Raw genomic sequence first — 14248 nt, 5'->3', positions numbered from 1 at the left:
TCATTATTTTCTGACCTTTAATGGACTCAACAATTAGAAGATTATCAGCAAACCAATTGACAATAAAAATAATTCCGAGCTGCAGCCCTACTGCTTAGTGTTCACTGATTAAATTAAGGCACAAACATCTTAGTTATCTTTCAGGGATGAAGTAAATTCGGAAATAGCATCTTGGTTGGCTAGCATGTTAGCGGTTGAAGTAGTTCACCAACTAGACCTATGAGAAGTCAACAGTTGCCAATTCTACAAGGACAAATGGACGAACTCTCTGGTGTGATCGGGCTTCTTCAGTGTAGAGAACAGTGAGGAGGCTAGCGCTACAGGTGATCACGTCGTCACAATTTGTCTCAATCCTCCACTGCTTTTGACTCAGGTTTCTGTTTCTGTTTGTCAAAGTATGTATCGGACGAGGTGTTAATTCCCCCCAAACCTGTAAACACTTAAATGATCTTTGTCTATTAATTGTCCTATAATAGAATAATGATAGTGCTGATAGTCCAGATCTTTCCTTGCTGTCTTGTTCTATTCGCCACTGCAGAGGAGTGGACCATGTCAGGCAAACTTTAATAGACAGCTTGGTGAGGCTCCAAGTCCTTATTCTATATTCTTTCTTTCACTGAAATCCATCTTCTCCTGTCTACGAATGTTCTGCATCATCAGACTATCCTGCTCTTGGTATCTGTGTATGAATGGACAGGCACAGACTTTATAATGAGGAGCTCTGTCAGCACTTCAGCTTCAGAGACTTTTGTTGCAAAGTGTAAGTTAAGCAAGTATGAGTGAAACAGAGGGGCAGTGTTATAGAGCGGTATAGTTCCTCTATATCAGCTATGTAATTACCACTGTGTAGAATAATAGAAGATAATGACTTTGCATAAAAGTAAACTGCAGTAGTCCTCCTTCATCCTTCTCCACCTCACCACCAGCGTAACAACGCTCTGCTGCTAAAACCAACACATTTAAGGCAGTGTCAGTGTTTACACCACACCGCTTTCACACACAAAAAATATACTATTGAATTATTTAATAATAGATGCCTCCTTTTTAGCTCTAATATGAATTCCCAGAGCATATGAATGACATTTTCTTTTTTTTACAAAAAAGTTCCAATTGTTTGTTTTGAGTACATGCATCTTTTTCCATCAGTTTTGAAATCACTTTCCTGAGCTCCAATAAGCCAGTAGGAGAAGAGCACTCGTAGGATGAGACCTGTTTACCAAGCAGCTGCTGCAACATGTATTGTGTGCAGATGGATGTGTTTCCTAAAGCTTTTCATTATTAACTCAACAATAGGACACGCATACTTGAAAACCACTCTGTGAAAAGTCTTGTAGGGCTGAAGTGTATAATAAAAAAGCATAATAGTATATGCCTTTGTACTGTTTTTAAGCCCCGGAAAACATCACATGCTGAAATTAATTGGTTTTAATAGTAAATAATTGTATTGCAGATCTTGCTGGAATCTCATTTCCTAATGTTATCCACTCCACCCACCATCTCATCAGTTTCCTCCAAAATATCACTTAAATTAAAGTGGAAATTGGAAGCTTATCTGCCATACAACAACAACAGCAGCAATAAAACCTTTATAAAGAAAATGGACAGACTGATTAAAACAAATAATAATCATTTACACCTTACACCCAGCAGCGGATTATTCTCTGAGGTAATCAGACATTTCACAAAGACATTCTTTGTGGTGACCTTTGCTGTGGCTCATTACACAGTGTAGTTTCACTTGTAATTAATTAGCTGTAGCTATGTTTATTTCTTGGTCTAAACACCCAAATACAAAATGGAAATAACTGCATGTTATCTTATGTTTTCACATTTTTTGTTGAATACTGTTATTTGTTCATCTAAAATACTGTAAAATTTATTTACACTCTGAATAATAAAGGAGCTCAAGGTCAGTTATTACAAGTTTAGCACATCACAACCACTGTTTAACTGTACTTTTAACAGCACTAATACAAGCGAGAACTGCTGTAAACCGTGACCTGAATCCAATTTTCCAGTGATTTGAGTCTGTGCCTAAAATCTTTGATCTCGAAAGCAACTGCCAAACATCATAAACCTAAACAGTCAAAAATTGTGCCGCCATAAAAGAGAGACAAAAATAACCAGTGGGACCGAAAAGCTACCACTGACACTGCTTGTAGAGAATCATCGACATCTAAAAGACCAATAACACAGCATTAAAAGTTCAAATAAGAAGGCAAACGGAACAACACCACTGTGTATTTCCTAATAAAAAAATGATACTTGACACTATGTCCTATAAATCCCTGACTCGCACCTCGCTTCTCATTTTAACGTCCCCTCATTACTGCCCTGCCCACTGGCCATGTGACCCCTGTCTTACCTCTCATATTCCAGATTGTCATGGTCACAGCGGGCGTCTTTGTGCTTCTCCCAGTCCTTCCCGTGGCGGCACGTCGTCAGCGACACGATGTCCTTTCCATTGTGGATGTGGTGAAGAGCGTTCCTGGTGTCTGAGCCGATGCCCGTCAGATAACGCTTGCCTTTGAACATCAGCAGGTACTTTCTTCGTGGCGGGATGGTGTTCCTCACCAGCCAGCCGCGCTCTCCGCCCTTCTGCGGGTGATCCTTTGAGAACAGCGGGATGGAGACGTCAAATCCCGGCCTGAAATGTTCTGTGTTGAGGCTGGCTTTGGCTAGGATGGCCTGGCCGATATTGAAGCCCAGGTCCTCTGTGTAGTTGGGCCAGGTGCCTGAGTACAGATTGAAGATCAGGTGGTTCCGCCCGTCATTCCACAGCGGGTAACCACGGATACGTTCATCTACATTGGGCACAAACTGTCCTGATAGCTGGTCCCGATCTAAGGTGTCTATCCCAAGCACAAACAGACATGCTTCACGGGGGTCTGACGTGTAGTACCGCGACTCACCAATAGACGTCAGGATCTTCCTGTAGCTCTCTGACACACGATCATTTTTCTCTGATGGATATATATACACCCTGAACCCTTCCCTTCCTCTACGGCGACACCGCGAGAAGTCAAAACAGGTCTCCATGCGGCAGCGACTGTCCTTATATATGGCAGACCACGCCTGGCGCCGCTGGCGGGGCGACTCAGCCGTCCCGGGGTCCGTCTGGAGCTCATCCAGGTGGGCATAGCGGGGCAGAAAGGCTCGGTCGGTCCAGTTGGGCCAGGGGCGCACCACTTCACCCCGCTGCCGTGTCAGCAGCCGGAGCAGTCGTAGCTGGACTCCTCCACCCCAGTAAAAGAGGACCAGCCAGCAGCACGCACACAAGCCCAGCAGAACATACTTCTTACGCGCCTGCATGGGGGCCTGTCACAGTCTCTTTTTTCCGCTCTGTCTCTCTCTCGTCCTCTGTTTTTCTTTTCTCCTCTGCCCCTCAGCTCTGTAGCCTCACAGGGGCGGGGGACTGATTTGTGATTTCTAACAAGGAGCTTCTAACGGAGGACAATGTGTTAACAAGGACATCACTGCCTCTGAGTGTTGCCAAGTCCACTTTGCCATTTAGAATGACGCAATCTGAGCTACTGACTCCCCTCTCTCAGTCTCTCTCTGCCTTCCCCATTTGCTCTCCGCTGGACTCTCAGATGTGTGTATTAGCCTGTCTCTGCTGTGGCATGCGCTGCTGCTGCTTCTTTGTGCATTTCTTCCGTTGCCCAGCCTGGTTGAGAGTTATGAAGGGTGATTTCTCCGCTCTCTCAGGCCAAGCTTGCTGCCTCATGGTGCCTGGCACGACTGCCGTCTGCAGGGCCCCTCCTGGGGAGAAGTAAACAAACAAGAATACAGATCAGTACACAGACAGAGTTGCCATTCTGCAACCAACACTGAGACATGCTCTGGGATTAGGCGTGAAACTGCCGTCTCAAGAGGAGCCACAACTAACACTTTAGATAGTCCAATGGGTATAAGCTTTCATTTGCTTTTCATTTTGGACAGACAAGTAATCTGCAACCCCATCACAATACCCAATACACATATAATCAAATAGCAATAAAGTAGCACAGCTGGGTAATGTTTCACAGGCAGCCGAGGATTTAAAAAAATCCCTCTTCAGCTCGAGCTCATACAGAGAAAAGTGAGAAAAGTACAACTCGGTGCACGCTCAACAAGGCATCCATCCCTGATTAGCCACACATCAAAACCTTCTCTTCATGAAGTCCACCCTCTCTCTATCTCCGTTCCTGTCTGGCTTCCTCATACCTGTGAAAAAGATGGATATTCACAGGCTCCTGTGTGCTGTAATGTGTACAGACTTCTGGAATAATCTTTTGCGATAGTATGTTAAGCAGCAGACGGGACTAGATATTATCATGCTGTTCAAGCTCCAGTTGAACTGAGCCAGATACAGTTGAGGTGCAGCAGAGGAGAAAATGAGAGAGCGTTTAGCATCTGAAATGGAGATTTGGAAACGCAGAAGGAAAACAGAGCAACTTTATGGCTCTGAAACGTCCGTTCACCTTCGAGTGAAGGCTTTTTTTTGTCACATTTGCAAACTTGCAACGGTTTTTCAGCCTCATATTCTTTGCCAAACATCCCCCCATAACTCCCCAACATGTACACTATACTTGTGTGTGTGCGTGTGGAGAACACCTCACAGTGAAGGGCAGTGTTCATACTGCCAGCTGCCACACAAAGGCAGCTTTCAGGTCTCACCTGGCCACTCTCTCTCTACCTCTCCTTCACATTCCCCATTTCTGCCTCTTCTCCAGCCAAGCAGAAGTGATGCCTGCCTTCTCTGCTTGCAATAAAACAAACAGCACACCAGTGGTGTGGGTAAACAATGCATCCTCTGATTTCTCCACCTCAGAAGGATAGAGGAAATAAGGATTTATGTGTGAACAGCTTTGGAGCAATTAAGAAAAACAGTGTTGTTTTACTTGAACATTGTGTATTTTCAGTTTATCTACCGTGACTGGTTTTCAATGGTATCCATTTTAAATTTAAAGGTCCTCAATTCACAAATCAGAATTAAAACCTACAACAACACATTTGGGCTCTACCTGTGTTACATATACATAAGTGTGTGTTTATAGACATGCTAAGAGCTTTGTATAATGCATATGGAAACACAAAAAGTGAGTAATGTGTTTGTGAATGTTTTACGATGTAAATTGACAGAAAATGACTAAATTAATAAAGTCCTTTTCCAGCAGCTCATCAAATGTGAGGATTTTCTGTGTTTTAAATGGGTGCAAGTTAAAGATATTTGGGTTTTCGACTGTTGCTTGGACGAAACAAGACATTAAGTAAACTAGCGAGTTGTGCTGAGTGGATAACCCTGACACCAAACCATCTGAGAAGTAATATGAGGAAGCATTTTGGATTTGACACCAAAAGATTGTGACTACAGATAGGACTTCGTAAAAAATGCAGCTGACTTACAGTGATGCTAGCTGTCATTCACTTGAGGCAGTGAAGGCACCGCAAATTAATGAAGCAACGTTCACTCAACGGGGTTTAGGGTTCGGCTGCTTGGGTTGGGTAGCAGAAGCATCTGGGCACATGAGCCCTTCTGGAAATGCATCCTTGCTGTACCACAACCGGTAGTGTCAGCCAAACTGCACCAGATAATTCAGGTTAGTTAATCTGCCTGTGGAGATGTTCGTGGGAGGTTTTTGGCACCTTCTTTGTTTCTACTTCTCTGGCTACGACTGTAGCCGCCTGGGCAGCAAGCAGTCCAAGTTGGGGAGAAATAGACACTTGGGATCCCATTACATACTCCTCATCAATAATTCACCTTGCCCCTTTAGTTAAGGCATTGATTTTCCTTTCTTTATTTTTTTCTCGTGCTTTATATCCCCCGCCACCAACACACACAATTACACCTCAATCTTCGTCAGGATACACTCCTGTGAGAGACCTGTACGAGCTTTGTCCTGGTGATTTGTGGTTGTGGGGATAATTGATAGTGATGGCAAGAAGGTGTAATAGAAAAGTGATGGAGGGTATCATTATGATGATGGTAATGATGATGGGCATGACAAATTTATTCCATTACCTTATCTAATCTAATGCCATTGGACGCCATTGCTTTGCAAAAATCCCAGTGGACTAAGGATATTTACACTGATTTAAGTGCACGGAGGTCTCTCTATTACTGTGGGATCAACAATAGAAGTTTCTGTTTCCATGCTTAAACTGCCATTTCACAATAAGAGACACTTCTTTCTTTTTTTAAAAAAAGCTGTCACGCTTAATTCAGTTTAATTTATCAAATAATACCAGCTCAAACCTCAAATTTGAATTGATTTCAAAATTACAATAAAAGGAGACATTTCTGAGGCAATATGGTATTACTGGTTTGGAGGAGAATGGATAATATGTGAACTGAACATAGTAATAGATAATAGAAGATAATATTATAGGATATTAGGGCATGAAACTATAAATTTTTAAATAACTAACCACAAAAAAATGAATTCCCTCATCTTACTGCCTGACAGCTCTAGGTGTGTGAAAGCTTCTGTTGAACACCGCTACGTCCATCCCTACCTTCCCTACCATCCTACTTTTGTGTGCAAGGGCAAACCGTGCAATCGCAGTGCGTGGCCATTAATAAGGAGCAATAATGATGAATGTAAGCCAGTGAAACTGTGGGGCACGCCTGGACCTGAACAGGCCTGACAACATCCTTAGAGCTGCAAATCAGCAAGAAGACACACATGGATGCACACATACACACATGTAAGTGACTTTAAGTGGTGGGAGAAGTCCCTCTGTCATGGATCAATGATGGATCATTATGGTTGGGTGCCTAGCACTGGTAAAAGCCACAAGGCTCATTGAATAGAGGGGCCTGAAGGTGGAAGGACAGGGTTCAAGGAAAGGTGAGAGCAGGATTCAGAGCCCGACAATTCCACCCCTTGCCATTTGTTTTCCATCTATACCTTCTTCCCTCAATTCCTACTTGTCCTGCAGTCCATTATTCCTTCCTTCTGTTTTCTTCTTTCCTTTCACCACCTTTTCCTATGCTACCTAAGCTGACTAGAGGGTTTCACATAGAAACAATACCATTTTTGCATGGTTTTCCTTTTTCAATTATTCCTGCTTCATCCTCAAAAGGGGGCTGGGGGAGGTGGGATGCAGCAAGGGGCACAAAACACTTAATCACAGACAAGAGGAATACACTCTGCAAGGCCAACAATTCTTTGATCATACCCTCGCCTTGAGTGCAAAGAAACTTCTAGGAAGGTTCATTTAGAGTGTACTGAGCGCGCAATGAAATTGTGTCAACACTGCAAAGTGAAGAAAAAGTAATAATGCACACTGCAATAAAACCACCTAATGTAAAGTGGCAGGTGGATCGTGTACCGTCGGAGCAGGACAAACCAGCGTTTCTTCACAATGTTCCATATCCTTACTGCAAAGAAAGTACCTTTCAAGTTGTTTGCTCACCTTACCTTACACTCTAAAATGGTTTTTGAGGTACTCTCCTACTGAACACTTATGGTTGGCATTTCTTCAGCCATTAATGTATTTACATTATGTAATTAGCTCTTTATTGTTTGTGGCAGACTCCGCCACGCAATCCAGATTGAACTGAATTTTGAATTGAATTTTATCGCAGTGATATCAGCCTCTCTGTTGACTGTTTGGTGCATTAAGTTACTGCTAATGCCAACTGAACATTTCCTACTGCCACTGCTTCACATTAAAGACAATCAACTGGCGAAACACGGAGTGGCTTTTAATGTGACAAATCGCACTTTCTGATACCACCAGAAACCAGGGTGTCGGCAAATCAACCAGGAGTGAAATGTTAAGGATTACAACTTTAAAAGGCTGAAGATCTTTATTGATGTAATTTAATTCTGAAGCTGGCCTTCCTGTTGAATATAGTCCGATCTGGAGGACATGGGAAGGTCATTAAAAGGACAGGAAAGTAACAAGTCAAGGGGAATAAAAGGTGATGATGAAGGACATCAAAGTGGCATGGAAGGAGAGAATGACAGGGGGGAGAGGGACTTATTGATTGATATTTCATGGATGACAGCTGGACCCAATCCCTATACTTCCTGCCCTGGATCTCTTCCTCTCTGAGGGCCCTAAGGGCTTCCCTCAACTGTTTCTACCTGCTGCGATTTTCCACAGAACTACATTATTAAGTCATTCAGGAAAATGGAATTGAAATGTGTCTTCCCATCTGCCTCCCTTGAATTGTGTTTACACAGCAGCTTATTCAACTGTAGTTATGCAGGCTTTGATGGAAAATGAAAACTGACATGCTCTGAAATGGATGTCACCCATGATGGCCTTCTGCAGGAAATTCAGTAGTTGTCAATTTGTATTTTTCTTCCACCAAATGGGATATTTTTCTATAAAGACTTCTGCCTTTCAGGGACAGATTGGCTTTTCCCTTATTTGTTCAATTTGCTGTTTTCTGGCCACAGCACCAATGCTGAGCACAACTGACATTGTAAATGCTCAAAATGAAATCCACTACCATTACAGTCATTTCAACTGTAAGAGAAGCAGCTGTAGCAGCATTATTATGTCTGAAATGATTTGGATAGTGACATAGAGCAGATTGCAAATTGACACTGGGTGGACCAAATGTCTGGTAAAATGAGATTTCCATTCCTTCCCAAATGATATGGTTAGCTTGTAAAGACAGTCCACCTGAATGATGAAAGCCCACCATACACATGACAAATCCTGGGTGATTGCACTGTAGAAATGCCAGTGTTCCGTGGCAGTAGGCCTTTTGGTGACTTTTTGTGGCTGTGTGTGCCCGAGTGTGTGTCTAAACTATACTTAAACACACATCTGGCATGTGTGTTTTTGCAGGCCTAAAGCTGGCAACATATTAGTTCAGCAAAATGAAGTGTTCTGAAGAAAACACAAATCTTGTGGTGTGGTGAAACGCTCAGTCGAGCTAAAATTACCCAGGACTCTGTCATTACAGGCCTGAGAGATGTGACAGCATGACCGGGGACCAGCCACACTACGTTGTTTGTGTTATTGCAGTGGTTCCAAATCTTTTTCACTTGTGACCCCTTAAAATGGAGCTACCGTCTACTTGTGACCCCTCAATACAGGTTTCATATGTCCCTGAATCGGTTAAACCAGAGTAATTTTTCCTTCACAGATTTGGGAACAGTTCCAAGTTGTAATCCTTAAGATTTCAGTCCTGGTTGATTTGGTGACACCGGTGGTTACCATGATAACACCAAGTGCAGTTTGATACTACAGGTCCCAGAATTATGGAAGCAGTGAACACTCCTTGAGCTGCTACTTGGTGTATCTGTTTACAGTGCAGCCAAACAAACTCATGTTGTTTTAATTTAAGTCAATAAGCTGCCTTTTTCCATCATAACATTAACCACAATCTGATTTCATGGCTGCTGCTTCTTGTTCCATTACTTGCTTGCTAATCTGCGATCCAAAAATGCAGAAAAAGACAGTTGCCAATTCACAATAAAAGTCTCCCCCGTGTTATGACAGTTGAATGCTTTTAGTGTGAAGCAGCAGTAGGAAATGTCGGGTTTGCATTAGCAGCAATTTAATTCAGCTCTGGTTTGGTGTAAAGAGAGAGAACAGTAAAGCAAATATTAGGAAGAACACCATCTCTCTTTTTGTCATCTCATGACCCCTCAGATTTATCTTGTGACCCTTTGGGGTGGTCCCGACCCTCAGGTTGGGAACCACTGTGTTAGTGTATGCTTCTTTGTTTTAGTGACCAGAGGGGCTGGTATTGCCGGGAATTTGCGCATGTGCTCATTAACTGCGTGTTTTTATTGGTGTGAATGCGAATGGCTGCATAATAGTGGGGTTGCATTTCTATCAGGAGCTGTAGGAGTCACTGAGTGTGTGAGGTTTGTCTGTTTGTACGTAGTCATAACAGTCAGTCTGCTGTGGTCAAACACAATCGGGCTGTCTCCCCTGACAGACCTGTATTAAAGGCTTACAACCAGGATGTGATCCATGTTCTATTTTCTGTCCTCACCTACTAGCTGCCCTTTGAAATTGAGGTGCTCTTTACACTCCCACACAGCATATGCATATATAAGCAGATACAAACACTTGTGCATATGTGCATTTTGGTCTACGCTGAACAAATTGCTTTTTACTGTATAAAAAAGAATCTCTCTCGCTGTGTACACGCAGCTACCGGAGTATTTTTCCATTAGCTCGACCACCTCTGAACCACAATGGCCATAAACTTAATCAAACGTTGGTTCTTTTACAAGGCCATTTTCATAATATGGATAACAGCACGTTCTTCGCCACCTTAATAAAACCGTACTTGCTCCGTGTGGGCTGAGGGACTCTGACACGGTTAATAAGATGTTTACCTCAAGCTGAACGCCCTGCAACGCAACCAGCCTCCCAACCGCGCTCACATTCCAAACCCAGCATAATTACAAGCCGGGTTGATTAATTATGTCTCAACAATATGCTGCTCTCCAACGCCACAAGGGCTAATTAACAGAATGAACAAGATGGGTAGGAACCATTATTAGGAGGTTCAAGCTCGCGATCTGAATTCGGCGAAGCTGTTTACAGTTCCAGAAAAACGGACAGAAAACGTGTGGATGAGGCTTTATCACACAGAGACTAAGATCATAGGTAACACTGGTACACAGCTCCCAGCATATACAGTAGAATAGCCTACTGAGGACACTGATACAGCAAGTGCACTGCTCTGTGTTCAGGGTGCCTGGCTGTGCACCTGACAACACACAGAGCGAAGAAACGGCATGTAGTGAAATCCATCTGCCTTATTAACTGGTCCGGCTCGCAGCGCATCCTACCTGCAACTCTTATCTCTGCAGCTTCTGCCTGGAAGCATTCCTATGGCAGAACTCAGATCAGATCGGCCTATAAACAATCTGACCTTGACAACGCAGGGATGATATACGATCTGACCCTGGGATAAGGAAGAAGGGCCACATTCCAGATGGTTCAATTAGTAGAGTGTCCCTGACATATGAGATTGCAGCATTTTGCAGAAAAGATTAAGGATCTTGTGAGGACGATAAATGGATTTCAAAGCTGTTCCTCAGTTTTATTTGTAATGCCATTCCTTTACTCTCCAACTTGATTATTATCACATATTCTTACACAAGCACAATAAAAAAGTGCATGAGAATACATGGTCACTATGCGCAGTGACCCACCAGGGCACACTGATATTCACAATCCCTCTGATGGATGCCTTGTTTATGGATATGCCCACCACCTCAGGAATATGAATATTGTCTGTATTTGCCAATGCTTTGACAAGACAAGATACGCGCTTCTCTTAATCACCAGGAAGGGTATTACAGAACCATCATGAATGCAAAATCCTATTAAGATGAGGGGGTTGCCATTACAATAAAGTCATTTCATAAATCAGATGAAATCCATGTACAGCTTGCCACGAGGATCCACCCTCCCCAGAGAGCCTTTTTTCTGCGCATCCATGATAATGACAGCACTTTATTTGGGATCACTGAAGTCGCCATCTTTTTTCATCAAAACATAACTAGAGAGCTGTAATTAATTGCTGCAATGAACTCGGGCAGCCTTGTTTGTTTCTTTGGGATTCATTAATACATGGAGCACTTAGTAGGATGTGAAAGCAGGTAATTCTCTGCTCTTTCCTGAACTACTGTATCTTGAATGCAAGAGAGGCATCCAAGACAAACAGAAGCCAGAAGAAAGCATTTTTTTTTATTTGGACTGCATCAAGAAGACACAGCCCTGTGGTACATTTCTTTTAAATGTGAAACTAAGGTGTTAGACAGGCATTCTTGAAATAGCTTTCAAGAAAATGGAAATTCCCTACAGCTCTCAAGAAATACTTCAGAATTTATCCAATTTCGTTGAGCTGCCTAACTTTCAGGGGATGTCATGTCATATTGTATAACATGCATACACAGTCTACTGTTGCCCAAATGCCTTGTGCCACTGTCTCTGCGTTCTGTTCACCATCTTCATCAGTACATGTCTGCAAAGTATATGAAGAGTTTACATTCAGCGTAGTGTAAGATGAAAGTGATTCCGAGGTTACTTCCAACTGTTTTGCACTCAGAAACAGTTTCGACAGCTGAACTAGTGGCAACATTATTTAGTATTCTTGGATGGTGGCAGGGTAATGTGCAACCCACAGCCCATCTGTCCAGTGGGAGAAGCAGATCGTCTGCAGAACATTTCAACGTGTGCTGAAGATTTTCCCAAAGCTCAGAGAGTTGATGTAAGGCTTAGAAAGGACCCAGAGAAAACATCATTATCCACAATAGCATTAGAATGACAGTTAATCATTCAGGTCCATCAATGCATCAGTCGTTGACACAGCTTCAGTATTTGAATGCTACTTACTTAGTCTAACCTGCAGCAGTCTCACTGTCAAAACGTGCCACCTATGCAGCCTACCTGTCACAGAAATGATACTGAGATCCGTTGCAGGTGGCGGCAGCAGGTTCATCCAGTTCTGAGCTGCGAGGCTCGGACTCTCCAGTCCCCCTGAAGCGGAATCAGTTGCGCACTGAACTGTTGAGCGTCCTGCTCGAGCTCAGTCCGCCGATGACACCAGCTGTAGAGGCTCAAAACACCAACTTCTCCTCACGGGGCGACCCCGCTCTCACTTTACGAGCCCGACAATATGATTAAGTTACAAGGCTGACAAGGCGCAAACACAGCCTCCGCGCCGTCCGGGCGCGTCCGTAAAAAGAATCTGAGGCGGAGTGTCCCGCCGCCCCCTCGTGTCTGTCCTCCGAATTTCCCAGATCTCTCACTCGCCGATATGTCGGGTTCTCCTTTATTATCCAGCATGCACCTCTCTCAGTCAGAGCACCATAGACCCCACACCATCACTCCCTGCTGCCCCAACAGCCACCTATTACTGAAACAGGCTGCGTCTGTCAAACAGGCTAAAGGCGGGTGTCTCACCATGATCCAGTGGTGAATTAAAGTGCCCCTGTTGCACTTATAGTGACTTTAGGTTATACTGGCCTCCTGGCATAATTTTATCTATATACGTCCACGACAATAAAACAAAAGGTCTCCTAGTTTGGCTTCTTTGTATGCTGGTGAGGGCTGCTTCCAACACTTCACATCCCAACATCTGAGCAGCGTGAGTGACAAAGGTGCAAACAAAGCATCAGGACCTGATGGCAGTTCAGGCTGTCTTAAGGTGGGAAAGCGCACTTTGCGGAAACATGTTCCTAATTATACAATCGCAACCTGTGCGGCCACCATATGTCAGGGGACAATTAAACGTTTCGTTGTATTTTATAAGCATGAGCTGGTAATGGTGATTGATTCCTTTAGACCAGAGAAGAAGATCAATATGAGGAATACTCTCTGAATACACAACATGTAACCTGTAATCTCAGCAGAAACATCGGTTTTAACGTTATTACTCTGATGCATCTACAACGAACACATCCTCTAAACATAGACAGCAGAAATCACCCAGGACGATCCCCGCTGCGCTCCGACTTCCCCCCCGACAGAGAGCTCGCTCTTACCGGGTGGCGGACCGCGCTCTTCCCCTCTCTGGTAATTTTCCTTTTCACACCTCGGCCGGGCATTTGCCAATCAATTCAGCGTGCAAGTGTAGGTCTCCCCGTCGGGATATGAATGCTGAATTTGCGTGTTAAATTGTCCATTTTCTATATCCACAACAGTCCACACACGACCCGCCCCCAGGCGGCAGTGATTGGTTCAGAAGCTCCTCGACGTCTTCCGTAAAGAAAAACACACACATCTGGATGCGACCCCGTGCAACTGGGGCGCTTTGAAAGCACTGAATTACGCACAGGAATTAAACCGACATGGAGGGGCGTCACATTTCTCAAGGCTCCCTTAAATGTAGTCTCCTGTTTATTGTGGCTGAAGATATAATAATAATAATAATAATAATAATAATAATAATAATAGCAATAACCTTTGCGGAAAGAATGTTGTCTAATACACCACCGTAAACACTGGGCCACCATTATGATGATGATGATGATGTATGAGGGACACCAATCTGGGAGGATTTAGGTGTTTCAGCAGTTGAAATCTACAAGACAAAGTTCCGGCTATAGACCAACCGTAATGGCAGTAAGCCATGTTACACACTATTACTCGAAATTAAAGTAGGCCACAATTAAATAATAGACTTCATTATTTTGGCAACAAATGCGCTCCATATATTAAGGATCTGCATCGGGAGGCCCAAAGAGCCAATTAGGCTAGATGTTAAGAATGGTAGATTGTTACACCAGCAGCGGTAGCTATTTTTTTTATTATATATTGTGTTGATGGA

General features: G+C 43.5%; 1 protein-coding gene across 1 annotated transcript in view; it reads right to left on the bottom strand.

The window, feature by feature from the left end:
- Positions 1–3312, bottom strand: part of ext1c (exostoses (multiple) 1c) — a 62669-nt gene extending 59357 nt beyond the window's left edge. Inside the window, exon 1 of the mRNA XM_070921374.1 lies at positions 2366–3312. Within this exon, the coding sequence (XP_070777475.1) occupies positions 2366–3312 (947 nt within the window). The remainder of the gene's footprint in view (positions 1–2365) is intronic.
- Between the last annotated feature and the right edge of the window lie 10936 nt (positions 3313–14248).

Source organism: Enoplosus armatus, chromosome 16 (assembly GCF_043641665.1).
Source record: "Enoplosus armatus isolate fEnoArm2 chromosome 16, fEnoArm2.hap1, whole genome shotgun sequence".
NCBI classification, from domain to species: domain Eukaryota; kingdom Metazoa; phylum Chordata; class Actinopteri; order Centrarchiformes; family Enoplosidae; genus Enoplosus; species Enoplosus armatus.
The sequence above is the reverse complement of the archived record's forward strand: the minus strand, read 5'-3'. Positions and strand labels throughout refer to the sequence as shown.